This window comes from Salmo salar, chromosome 08, assembly GCF_965601325.2.
Source record: "Salmo salar chromosome 08, fSalSal1, whole genome shotgun sequence".
In the NCBI taxonomy this organism is placed as follows: domain Eukaryota; kingdom Metazoa; phylum Chordata; class Actinopteri; order Salmoniformes; family Salmonidae; genus Salmo; species Salmo salar.
In genome coordinates, this window is record NC_138298.1 from 40552080 (window position 1) to 40564893 (window position 12814).

Below are 12814 nucleotides of genomic sequence, written 5' to 3' on the forward strand. Positions count from 1 at the left end.
CCTTTACTTAACTAGACAAGTCAGTTAAGAACAAATTCTTATTTAAAGTGACGGCCTACACTGGCCAAACCTGGACGACGCTGGGTCAATTGTGCGCCGCCCTATGGGATTCCCCATCACAGCCGGTTGTGATATGGCCTGGATTCGAACCAGGGTGTCTGTAGTGACACTTCTGGGACTTTGATGCAGCGCCTTAGACGGCAGCGCCACCCGGGAGTCCTGTCAGTAGTTGGACAGGACATGACATGCTGTTTCTGTGAAGAAGATAGCCCAGAAATCCCTCGTTTGACAACATGATGATGAAGAGAATAGAGCTTCCCACTGCCAGCTGTTGGGGAGAACAACAACTAGACGTTCTATCTATTAAACACGTACTATTTGTAATTTTAAGAAAAACATTTTTGAGATTTCTATCAGTGTTATTTCTTCGACGTTAAACACAGTTACAAAAATAAATAAATGGCACTGCATTTCCATGACAACAGTCTTACTGACTGCTTTTTGTTGATTGGTTAAGGACACTATCACTCTGTCTCTCTGGTAGTGGGAGGGGCTGAACCAATAGGAGAGCTCAGGTAGATGATAGGCAGTTGGAAAAGAGGCAGGCTTAGAAAGAGAGTGCCCCAACACATGCTGTCACAGACGCTATATAATGGAGAAGATAGGAGGTGTGGCCTCTTTCTATCTCTACGCGGCGGTTGGTCGGACCCGGCTTAGACGTTTTTTATTTATTTGTGATTTACTTCCTGGTTGTGGTGTGGTTGTTGTTCCGGGTCGTTGCTATCCTCTACCTCGGCGGCCGCCAGCTCGTAACCGTCGGGGTTCATGGATGCCAGGATGTGGATGCGCGTGGTGTTTACGAGCGTCTGGATACGCTGGTTGCCAAGGAGATACTCGGAACACAGGTACTGGGCCAGGTAGAGCAGCAACTGACGACCCAGGACCTCGTTGCCATGCATGTTGCCAACCAACTTGATCTCTGGTTCCACTGAGGGGGGGGGGGATGGGGGAGTAAGGAGGGGGTGAGAAACACAGGAAAGGAATTGCTCAAGACAAAACCTGTGTCAAAGTTCATGTTAGAAGACACAGGAGGTACTCAACTAGCCCTGTACCAATAGGATTTAAGACACAGGAGGTACTCAACTAGCCCTGTACCAATAGGATTTAAGACACAGGAGGTACTCAACTAGCCCTGTACCAATAGGATTTAAAACACAGGAGATACTCAACTAGCCCTGTACCAATAGGATTTAAGACACAGGAGGTACTCAACTAGCCCTGTACCAATAGGATTTAAAACACAGGAGATACTCAACTAGCCCTGTACCAATAGGATTTAAGACACAGGAGGTCCTCAACTAGCCCTGTACCAATAGGATTTAAGACACAGGAGGTCCTCAACTAGCCCTGTACCAATAGGATTTAAAACACAGGAGATCCTCAACTAGCCCTGTACCAATAGGATTTAAAACACAGGAGATACTCAACTAGCCCTGAACCAATAGGATTTAAAACACAGGAGATACTCAACTAGCCCTGTACCAATAGGATTTAAGACACAGGAGATACTCAACTAGCCCTGTACCAATAGGATTTAAGACACAGGAGATACTCAACTAGCCCTGTACCAATAGGATTTAAAACACAGGAGATACTCAACTAGCCCTGAACCAATGGGCTCCCTAGCTGACTTGCCTCATTGCTGTGCGTTTCAAACCCCAGAAATCATTACACACTCACGCAGTTCGTGCCCTCCGGGGTTGTCTGTGAACTCTATGGCCAGGAGGTCTTTCCCCTCTGTGCTGCGTCCGATACTGTAGATATATAGACACACAGATCAGTAGTTTATCCATCCCTGAGGGGATATTTCCTGTCAAAGTAAACAGCAGCAGAACACAGGCAGTACCTGTAGGTGCGGGAGATGTGAGAGCACTTGGCAGCAGTCCTCTTCAGAACGCTGTACATCTGGGCGTTGGAGTGGTATGTGAACTGAATGATGGTGGAAGGTTCGTCTGGAGACAGGTTGGAGAAAGCCACTTCCTGTCTGGCTGAGAGGGGGAGGGCAAAGGAGGAGGGAGGGGGGAGATAGGGAGGAAGGGGGTGGGAGAGAGATAGGGAGGAAGGGGGTGGGAGATTAGCTGAATTGATCATAACTGGTTTTCTGAAACACATTTTAAAACTTATTCGGGATCGGTGTCCCTTCCACGGGACGGTTGAGCTAACGTAGGCTAATGCGATTAGCATGAGGTTGTAAGTAACAAGAACATCTCCCATAACATAGACATATCTGATATGGGCAGAAAGCTTAAATTCTTGTTAATCTAACTGCACAGTCTAATCTACAGTAGCTATTACAGTGAAATAATACCATGCTATTGTTTGAGGAGAGTGCACCTTTTTGAACATGCAAAGTTATTAATAAACAAATTAGGCACAATTGGGCAGTCTTGATACAACATTTTAAACAGAAATGCAATGTTCATTGGATCAGTCTAAAACTTTGCACATACACTGCTGCCATCTAGGGGCCAAAATCTAAATTGCAGCTGGGCTGGAATAATACATTATGGCCTTTCTCTTGCATTTCAAAGATGATGATACATAAAAGATACAGAAGAACGGTTGGTTTTTTCTTTGTATTATCTTTTACCAGATCTGATGTGTTATACTCTCCTACAATCCTATCACATTCCCACAAACTTCAAAGTGTTTCCTTTCAAATGGTACCAATAATATGCATATCCTTGCGTCAGGTCCTGAGCTACAGGCAGGTAGATTTGGGTATGTCATTTTAGGCGAAAATTTTAAAAAGGGGAGGACACACATTACGATTGCTCCGATGTTTCGTCCATGTCATGTTAAATTACTTGATAAGCTCTTTCAAATACATTTGTAATGTATTTAGGAACTAAAAATGCACTCCGTCCAAACTAGCTTTTCAGGTATTTGTGAATGCTAAGACAAGGTAGAATGTATGTTTAATGTGTAAAAATTATATTTGTGTTACAGTACAGTAAAAACTCTTATTTTGTAAGACAGGGTAGAATGCATGTTTAACATGTTAAAATTCAATTTGTGTTACAGTACATTAAAAACTCTTATTGTGTAATTATTGTATATTCAACAAGTTTTTTTTAACATGTAGAATTCCGGTAGGGCTACCTCTTAACGGGGCCAGCGGGTCGTGACAGCCTTCCTGTTCGCTGGCGAAGAATCGGTCACAGTCTAGGAAGTAAGGCCACGCCATGTCGATGCCCTCGAACGCGTGGCCACACCCCTTCCTCACCGCCTCACATGTACTGCGGCATGACTTTAGAAGAAGAAGAAGAAGAAGAAGAAGGGGGAAGAAGGAGAAGAAGAAGAAGCGGGGAATATGAGGAGGAGAAGCAGAATACTGTATTAATCCATACGAAATGGACACCCATCCTGTTTCCAACCCCTCTAGCACACACACCTTGACCTGTGAGAGGCTGGAACTAAATGTGTTAGCTGGGACACACCTTGACGGGTGCGAGGCTGGAACTAAATGTGCTAGCTGGGACACACCTTGACCGGTGAGAGGCTGGAACTAAATGTGCTAGCTGGGACACACCTTGACGGGTGCGAGGCTGGAACTAAATGTGCTAGCTGGGACACACCTTGACCGGTGAGAGGCTGGAACTAAATGTGCTAGCTGGGACACACCTTGACTGGTGAGAGGCTGGAACTAAATGTGCTAGCTGGGACACACCTTGAGGCTGGAACTAAATGTGCTAGCTGGGACACACCTTGACTGGTGCGAGGCTGGAACTAAATGTGCTAGCTGGGACACACCTTGACCGGTGCGATGCTGGAACTAAATGTGCTAGCTGGGACACACCTTGACCTGTGAGAGGCTGGAACTAAATGTGCTAGCTGGTACACACCTTGACGGGTGCGAGGCTGGAACTAAATGTGCTAGCTGGGACACACCTTGACCGGTGCGAGGCTGGAACTAAATGTGCTATCTGGGACACACCTTGACCGGTCAGAGGCTGGAACTAAATGTGCTAGCTGGGACACACCTTGACTGGTGAGAGGCTGGAACTAAATGTGCTATCTGGGACACACCTTGACCGGTGCGAGGCTGGAACTAAATGTGCTAGCTGGGACACACCTTGACCGGTCAGAGGCTGGAACTAAATGTGCTAGCTGGGACACACCTTGACTGGTGAGAGGCTGGAACTAAATGTGCTAGCTGGGACACACCTTGACCGGTCAGAGGCTGGAACTAAATGTGTTAGCTGGGACACACCTTGAGGCTGGAACTAAATGTGCTAGCTGGGACACACCTTGACGGGTGCGAGGCTGGAACTAAATGTGCTAGCTGGGACACACCTTGACGGGTGCGAGGCTGGAACTAAATGTGCTAGCTGGGACACACCTTGACTGGTGAGAGGCTGGAACTAAATGTGCTAGCTGGGACACACCTTAACCGGTGCGAGGCTGGAACTAAATGTGCTAGCTGGGACACACCTTGACCGGTGCGAGGCTGGAACTAAATGTGCTAGCTGGGACACACCTTGACCGGTCAGAGGCTGGAACTAAATGTGCTAGCTGGGACACACCTTGACTGGTGCGAGGCTGGAACTAAATGTGCTAGCTGGGACACACCTTGACGGGTGCGGGGTTGGGTAGGTCTTGGCAGCGCGGGGCGAGGACGGAGCACCCCAGCAGACGGATGTCAGGGGAACACTCCCCGTTGAGGAGACCATGGATCACAGAGAGGAGGAGGTACTCAGCTCCAGACTCCACCTCATGACGAGACCGCTGACCTAGAATGTTAGGGAAGATGGTCCTAGGAGACAGGAGATGAGCAATTGATCAATTGGTTGATTGGTCGATCGGTCGATCAGTCCGTCGTTTGAGTGGTCTGTTAATCTGTCAATCTGACGATCAGTCTGTTGAACAGTCAATCAATCAGGTCAATCAACCAATCAATTAATTAATCAATTAGTCAGTTAGTCAATCAATCTGTGAATCAGTCTGTCGATCAGTCAGGGAATCAGTCAAGTAGATGAGGACATATTGGTCATGTTTTTTCTCAAACAAAGTGATTCTCTTTCATTTCCATGTGGGAAATATCTTCACCCTAGGGTAAGGGAGGGAACCCCCTATGGGCCCTGGTCAAAAGTACTGCACTACATAGGGAATAGTGTGCCACTTGGGATGCACACTGTGAGGGAAAAATTATGTATTCACCTTATTTGTTTGCTATGTAACAATGATTTACTTAACGAACAGTAAGGTATTTCTGTCCTGCTAATGCTGTGTTTTATGGTCTCCACTCTGCACCCTGCAGCTAGTCTGGGTGTTGAGGACATGGGTTCTACTAGAGAGAGCTTGAAGCTGACAAATGATTTGTGTTGGTGATAAAAACCTAAAAGTTAGCATTCTATAGACAATAGGTGGTGTGTGTGACTCCAGATAGAGAGAGCCTGGAAGAGTTAAGAGCAATGCCTCATCGTCTCATCCTCCAGGCATCTGGGAAACTAAGTAAAATACCATCCTGTGTAGATAACCAAGGTGGCTTATGGGAAGGTTAGAAGTGACTGACTAAGCAATCTTGGTATCAGCTATATAAAAACTGTGCATCGTCTGTAAAGGCTAGACTCTCAGTCTAACAGTCAGTGAAGACTGGTGGGCTGACGGTCTCATTGCTGCAATAATTAAATCGATATTAAAATAAAGATGATCGTTTGAAGAAATGACCAAGAACAAGTCTCTCTCGGTATTACATTTTCACAACAACACTCTGTCTATAGTAAGGGAGGATAACCTGAAGACTCACCTGGAGTAGTCCAGGTCGTTGCAGTAACCCAGGTTAATCTCTGAACACACTGCTGCAGTGGAGAGAGGAGGGAGGAGGGTTAGGGGTAAGAGGAGTAACCCAGGTTAATCTCTGAACACACTGCTGCAGTGGAGAGAGGAGGGAGGAGGGTTAGGGGTAAGAGGAGTAACCCAGGTTAATCTCTGAACACACTGCTGCAGTGGATAGAGGAGGGAGGAGGGTTAGGGGTAAGAGGAGTAACCCAGGTTAATCTCTGAACACACTGCTGCAGTGGAGAGAGGAGGGAGGAGGGTTAGGGGTAAGAAGAGGACACAACATTTTGGAACGTTCAGATAGAAATATGTTATGTAGAACAAACATGCTTATCTGACACGTAGAACTAGGAGTCATGTCGGCTGTAGTCATGGCATTTCTATCTGCATTGTTGGACAACGTTTGGCAACTGAACCTGGTCACACTTTACTGTCTACTTTGTTGATTAAATGATGTTATAGGACTTACTCAAGACCTAAGGGACTTTACCCAGCTAGCAGCACATTTGGATCCTTGGAAGTTGTGGGAAAGTACGTTTTTGGTTTCTCATTCGTTCTGGGAACGAAGACATAGGTTTCCTGACATGTAAAATGGAACATTTTGCCTGTTCTTGGAACATACATTTTTAGGTTGCAGGGAGGTTCTGAGAACGTTGCAGGGAGGTTCTGAGAACGTTGCAGGGAGGTTCTGAGAACGTTGCAGGGAGGTTCTGAGAACGTTGCAGTTAGGTTCATTTTAAAAGGCTGATTGATCATTAGAAACCCCTTTTGCAGTTAAGTTAGCCCAGCTGAAAACTGTTGTCCTATTTAAAGAAGCAATAAAACTGGCCTTCTTTAAACTAGTTGAGTATCTGGAGCATCAGCATTTGTGAGTTCGATTACGGGCTCAAAATGGCCAGAAACAAATAACTTTCTTCTGAAACTCGTCGGTCTATTCTTGTTCTGAGAAATGAAGGCTATTCCATGCGGGAAATTGCCAAGAAACTGAAGATCTCTTACAACGCTGTGTACTACTCCCTTCACAGAACAGCGCAAACTGGCTCTAACCAGAATAGAAAGAGGAGTGGGAGGCCCCGGTGCACAACTGAGCATGAGGACAAATACATTTGAGTGTCTAGTTTGAGAAACAGACACCTCACAGGTCCTCAACTGGCAGCTTCATTAAATAGTACCCGCAAAACACCAGTCTCAACGTCAACAGTGAAGAGGCGACTCCGGAATGCTGGCCTTCTAGGCAGAGTTCCTCTGTCCGGTGTCTGTGTTCTTTTGCCCATCTTAATGTTTTCTTTTTATTGGCCAATCTGAGATATGGCTTTTTTATTTGCAACTCTGCCTAGAATGAATTTGTTTTTAAATATCATTCTCTGAACGTTACAATTTTTTTTTTTTAATTAACAGTACATATCTCTGTTATCTCCTGAAGTGATATCTATATAATTGTATTTTACATCATCCCAGACAGACAGGTGACCGTACAGAACATCCCCCCCACAGGTCCTAACTAATGTTCCTGCCCTCTCTGAGACTACGGAGGTGTTCCAAACGGCACCCTAGTCCCTATGGCCCCTGGGCAGAAGTAGTGCACTATATGGTCAACAGTCTGCCATTTGGGATGCACACAGACATCTACGTACAAGCTTGTTCCATCCTGCTACATTTGCATGTAAAGGAATTTGACTCTGTTAAAGGGTACTGCCAATAAACAACAAACAGAATATAGAGACAATAAACAGAATATACAGACAACAAACAGAACATACAGAACATACAGACAATAAACAGAATATACAGACAATAAACAGAATATACAGAACATACAGACAATAAACAGAACATACAGACAATAAACAGACTATACAGAACATACAGACAATAAACAGAACATACAGACAATAAACAGACTATATAGACAATAAACAGAATATACAGAATATACAGACAATAAACAGAACATACAGACAATAAACAGAACATACAGACAACAAACAGAATATATAGACAATAAACAGACTATACAGAACATACAGACAACAAACAGAATATACAGACAATAAACAGACTATACAGAACATACAGACAACAAACAGAATATACAGACAATAAACAGAATATACAGACAATAAACAGAATATATAGACAATAAACAGAATATATAGACAATAAACAGAACATACAGACAACAAACAGAATATATAGACAATAAACAGACTATACAGAACATACAGACAACAAACAGAATATACAGACAATAAACAGAATATACAGACAATAAACAGAATATATAGACAATAAACAGAACATACAGACAACAAACAGAATATACAGACAATAAACAGAATATACAGACAATAAACAGAATATATAGACAATAAACAGAACATACAGACAATAAACAGAACATACAGACAATAAACAGAACATACAGACAATAAACAGAATATACAGACAATAAACAGAACATACAGACAATAAACAGAACATACAGACAATAAACAGAATATACAGACAATAAACAGAACATACAGACAATAAACAGAACATACAGAACATACAGACAACATACAGAATATACAGACAATAAACAGAACATACAGAAAATACAGACAACATACAGAATATACAGACAATAAACAGAACATACAGACAATAAACAGAACATACAGACAATAAACAGAACATACAGACAATAAACAGAACATACAGAACATACAGACAACATACAGAATATACAGACAATAAACAGAATATACAGACAATAAACAGAATATACAGACAATAAACAGAACATACAGACAATTAACAGAATATACAGACAATAAACAGAACATACAGACAATAAACAGAACATACAGACAATAAACAGAATATACAGACAATAAACAGAATATACAGACAATAAACAGAACATACAGACAATAAACAGAACATACAGAACATACAGACAATAAACAGAATATACAGACATTAAACAGAACATACAGACAATAAACAGAACATACAGACAATAAACAGAATATACAGAATATACAGACAACAAACAGAATATACAGAATATACAGACAATAAACAGAACATACAGACAATAAACAGAACATACAGAACATACAGACAACATACAGAATATACAGACAATAAACAGAACATACAGACAATTAACAGAATATACAGACAACATACAGAATATACAGACAACATACAGAATATACAGACAACATACAGAATATACAGACAACAAACAGAATACACAGACAATAAACAGAATATACAGACATATACAGTTGAAGTCGGGAAGTTTACATACACCTTAGCCAAATACATTTAAACTCAGTTTTCACAATTCCTGACATTTAATCAGAGTAACAATTCCCCTTCTTAGGTCAGTTAGGATCACCACTTTATTTTAAGAATGTGAAATGTCAAAATAATAGTAGAGAGAATGATTTGTTTCAGATTTTATTTCATTCATCACATTCCCAGTGGGTAAGAAGTTTACATACACTCAGTTAGTATTTGGTAGCATTGCCTTTAAATTATTTAACTTGGGTCAAATGTTGCGGGTATCCTTCCACAAGTTTCCCCACAATAAGTTGGGTGAATTTTGGCCCATTCCTCCTGACAGAGCTGGTGTAACTGAGTCAGGTTTGTAGGACTCCTTGCTCGCACACGCTTTTTCAGTTCTGCCCACACACTTTCTATAGGATTGAGGTCAGGGCTTTGTGATGGCCACTCTAATACCTTGACTTTGTTGTCTTTAAGCCATTTTGCCACAACTTTGGAAGTATTCTTGGGGTCATTGTCCATTTGGAAGACCCACTTGTGACCAAGCTTCAACTTCCTGACTGATGTCTCGAGATGTTGCTTCAATATATCCACATCATTTTCCTGCCTCATGATGCCATCTATTTTGTGAAATGCACCAGTCTCTCCTGCCGCATAGCACCCACACAACATGATGCTGCCACCCTCTGTGCTTCATGGTTGGGATGGTGTTCTTTGGCTTGCAAGCCTCCCTCTTTTTCCTCCAAACATAACGATGGTCATTATGGCCAAAAAGTTATATTTTTGTTTCATCAAACCAGAGGACATTTCTCCAAAAAGTAATATCTTTGTCTCCATGTGCAGTTGCAAACCGTAGTCTGGCTTTTTTATGGCAGTTTTGGAGCAGCGGCTTCTTCCTTGCTGAGCGGCCTTTCAGGTTATGTCGATATAGGACTAATTTTACTGTGGATATAGATACTTTTGTACCTGTTTCCTCCAGCATCTTCACAAGGTCCTTTGCTGTTGTTCTGGGATTGATTTGCACTTTTCGCACCAAAGTACGTTCATCTCTAGGAGACAGAATGCGTCTCCTTCCTGAGCGGTATGACGGCTGCGTGGTCTCATGGTGTTTATACATGCGTACTACTGTTTGTACGGATGAACGTGGTACCTTCAGGCATTTGGAAATTGCTCCCAAGGATGAACCAGACTTGGTGATGTCTACAATTTTTTTCTGAGGTCTTGGCTGATTTCTTTTGATTTTCCCATGATGTCAAGCAAAGAGGCACTGAGTTTGAAAGTAGGCCTTGAAATACATCCACAGGTACACCTCCAATTGACTCAAATTATGTGAATTAGCCTATCAGAAGCTTCTAAAGCCATGACATCATTTTCTGGAATTTTCCAAGCTGTTTAAAGGCACAGTCAACTTACTGTATGCAAACGTCTAACCCAGTGAAATTGTGATACATTGAATTATAAGTGAAATAATCTGTCTGTAAACAATTGTTGGAAAAATTACTTGTGTCATGCACAAAGTAGGTGTCCTAACCAACTTGCCAAAACTATAGTTTGTTAACAAGAAATTTGTGGAGTGGTTGAAAAACTAGTTTTAATGACTCCAACCTCAGTGTATGTAAACTTCCGACTCCAACTGTAGGTCTATTGACACAAATCCACATGTGGTATGTACACTATAAACACTGTAAGCTACAGTGCACTGCTATACGGTTGACATAGACTATCATACATAAGATATATTTTACAATCCATATTTACATTTATTTATTTTCTTATAAGAATAAAAACTTCAGTGAACCACTTACGTTTTTCTTCATCTGGACCGTTGTTGCATCTTCCTGCAAAATACAAAATACAGAACACATCATAACAGAAGTACATGTAGCCTACTGCAGTGGTTCTATAACCTCTCCTGGAGAACCCCCAGACTTTATGCAGCCTACTGCAGTGGTTCTATAACCTCTCCTGGAGAACCCCCAGACTTTATGTAACCTATTGCAGTGGTTCTCCAACCTCTCCTGGAGAACCCCCAGACTTTATGTAGACTACTGCAGTGGTTCTCCAACCTCTCCTGGAGAACCCCCAGACTTTATGTAGACTACTGCATTGGTTCTCCAACCTCTCCTGGAGAACCCCCAGACTTTATGTAGACTACTGCAGTGGTTCTCCAACCTCTCCTGGAGAACCCCCAGACTTTATGTAACCTACTGCAGTGGTTCTATAACCTCTCCTGAAGAACCCCCAGACTTTATGTAACCTACTGCAGTGATATCCAGCATTTCCTGGAGAACCCCCAGACTTTATGTAGCCTACTGCAGTGGTTCTATAACCTCTCCCGGAGAACCCTCAGATTTTATGTAACCTACTGCAGTGGTTCTACAACCTCTCCTGAAGAACCCCCAGACTTTATGTAGACTACTGCAGTGGTTCCCCAACCTCTCCTGGAGAACCCCAGACTTTATGTAACCTACTGCAGTGGTTCTATAACCTCTCCTGGAGAACCCCCAGACTTTACTTAGCTTACTGCAGTGGTTCTCTAACATCTCCTTGAGAACCCCCAGACTTACCATGTACAGTGGGCCCCAAAATTACTGGCACCCCTGACTGGCAATGCACAAACAATACTTTTAAAAATATAAACAATATAATTATAGAGATTAACTCAATACCAACATGTGAGAAATACTGGACTTTATTAATGTTTCAATGGAACCAACCAAAATCATACAATTATTTAATACAAAATAAATTTAACCAAAATCAAGGTTTCATAATTATTGGCACTCCTCATTTAGTACTTAGTGCCACCACCTCTGGTAAGGATAACAGCATGGTATTTTCCTGTAATGTTTGACAAGGTTAAGGAACACATTTGGAGGGATTTTGTACCATTCCTCTATGCAGATCCTTTCAAGATCCTTCACATTCTTGGGTTTGCGCTTATCAACTGCCCTCTTCCACTCAGCCCACAGGTTTTTGTTTGGATTTAGGTCCAGCGACTGAGATGGCCAGGGCAGAACATTGATTTTGTTGTCACAGAATCATTTCTGTGTGGATCTTGAGGTATGTTTCGGGTCATTGTCTTGTTGGAAAGTCCACCTACGGCCAAGTCCCAGCCTTCTGGCAGAGGCAACCAGATTGTCAGCCAAAATTGCCTGATACTTGGTGGAATTAATTATACTATCAATCTTAACCAGTGCCTCTGGACCTCTGGAATTAAAACAGCCCCAAAACATCACTGACCCCCTCCATATTTCACCGTGGGTATGAGGTGCCTCTCCTTGTATGCATCTCTGTTTCGACTCCAAACATGCCGATGCTGTATCTGACCAAAACGTTACATTTTGGTCTCATCTGACCAGAGCACATTCTTCCAGTCATAATTTAAATGACGTTTGGCAAACTCCAAGCGCTGCGTCTGTGTCTTGGGGTCAGAAAGGGCTTTCTTCTGGCAACCCTTCCAAAGAGCCTGTGGTTGTGGAGGTGGCATCTGATGGTGCTTTTTGAAACCTGGTGACCTCAAGATGCCACCAAGGCCTGCAATTCTTTCACAGTGATTCTTGGGGATTTTGTTGCTTCTCTCACCATCCTCCTCCCTATCCTGGGGGGGCAAAATGCATTTGCGTCCTCTATCCGTGAGGTTTTCAACTGTTCCATATCTTTTGAATGTTTTAATAATGGCCCTGACAGTGCT

General features: G+C 42.6%; 1 protein-coding gene across 6 annotated transcripts in view; it reads right to left on the reverse strand.

Annotated features, from left to right (window-relative positions):
• LOC106602098 (carboxypeptidase Z) overlaps positions 1 to 12814 on the reverse strand; it is a 32482-nt gene that overhangs the window by 16203 nt on the left and 3465 nt on the right. For 4 of the 6 annotated variants that reach the window (XR_014393124.1, XR_014393123.1, XR_014393122.1 and 1 more), the window contains exons 2-8: positions 10926 to 10958; positions 5810 to 5861; positions 4633 to 4816; positions 3163 to 3310; positions 1907 to 2048; positions 1741 to 1814; positions 744 to 988 (exon numbers count right to left, since the gene is read on the reverse strand). Coding sequence is in view for 3 of the 6 variants with exons in the window: in XM_082978685.1 (XP_082834811.1) it covers positions 744 to 988; positions 1741 to 1814; positions 1907 to 2048; positions 3163 to 3310; positions 4633 to 4816; positions 5810 to 5861; positions 10926 to 10958 (878 nt within the window). In the remaining 3 variants the exon portion in view is untranslated. The remainder of the gene's footprint in view (positions 1 to 743; positions 989 to 1740; positions 1815 to 1906; positions 2049 to 3162; positions 3311 to 4632; positions 4817 to 5809; positions 5862 to 10925; positions 10959 to 12814) is intronic. The other 2 variants (XM_082978687.1, XM_082978686.1) reach the window with 2 other exon arrangements.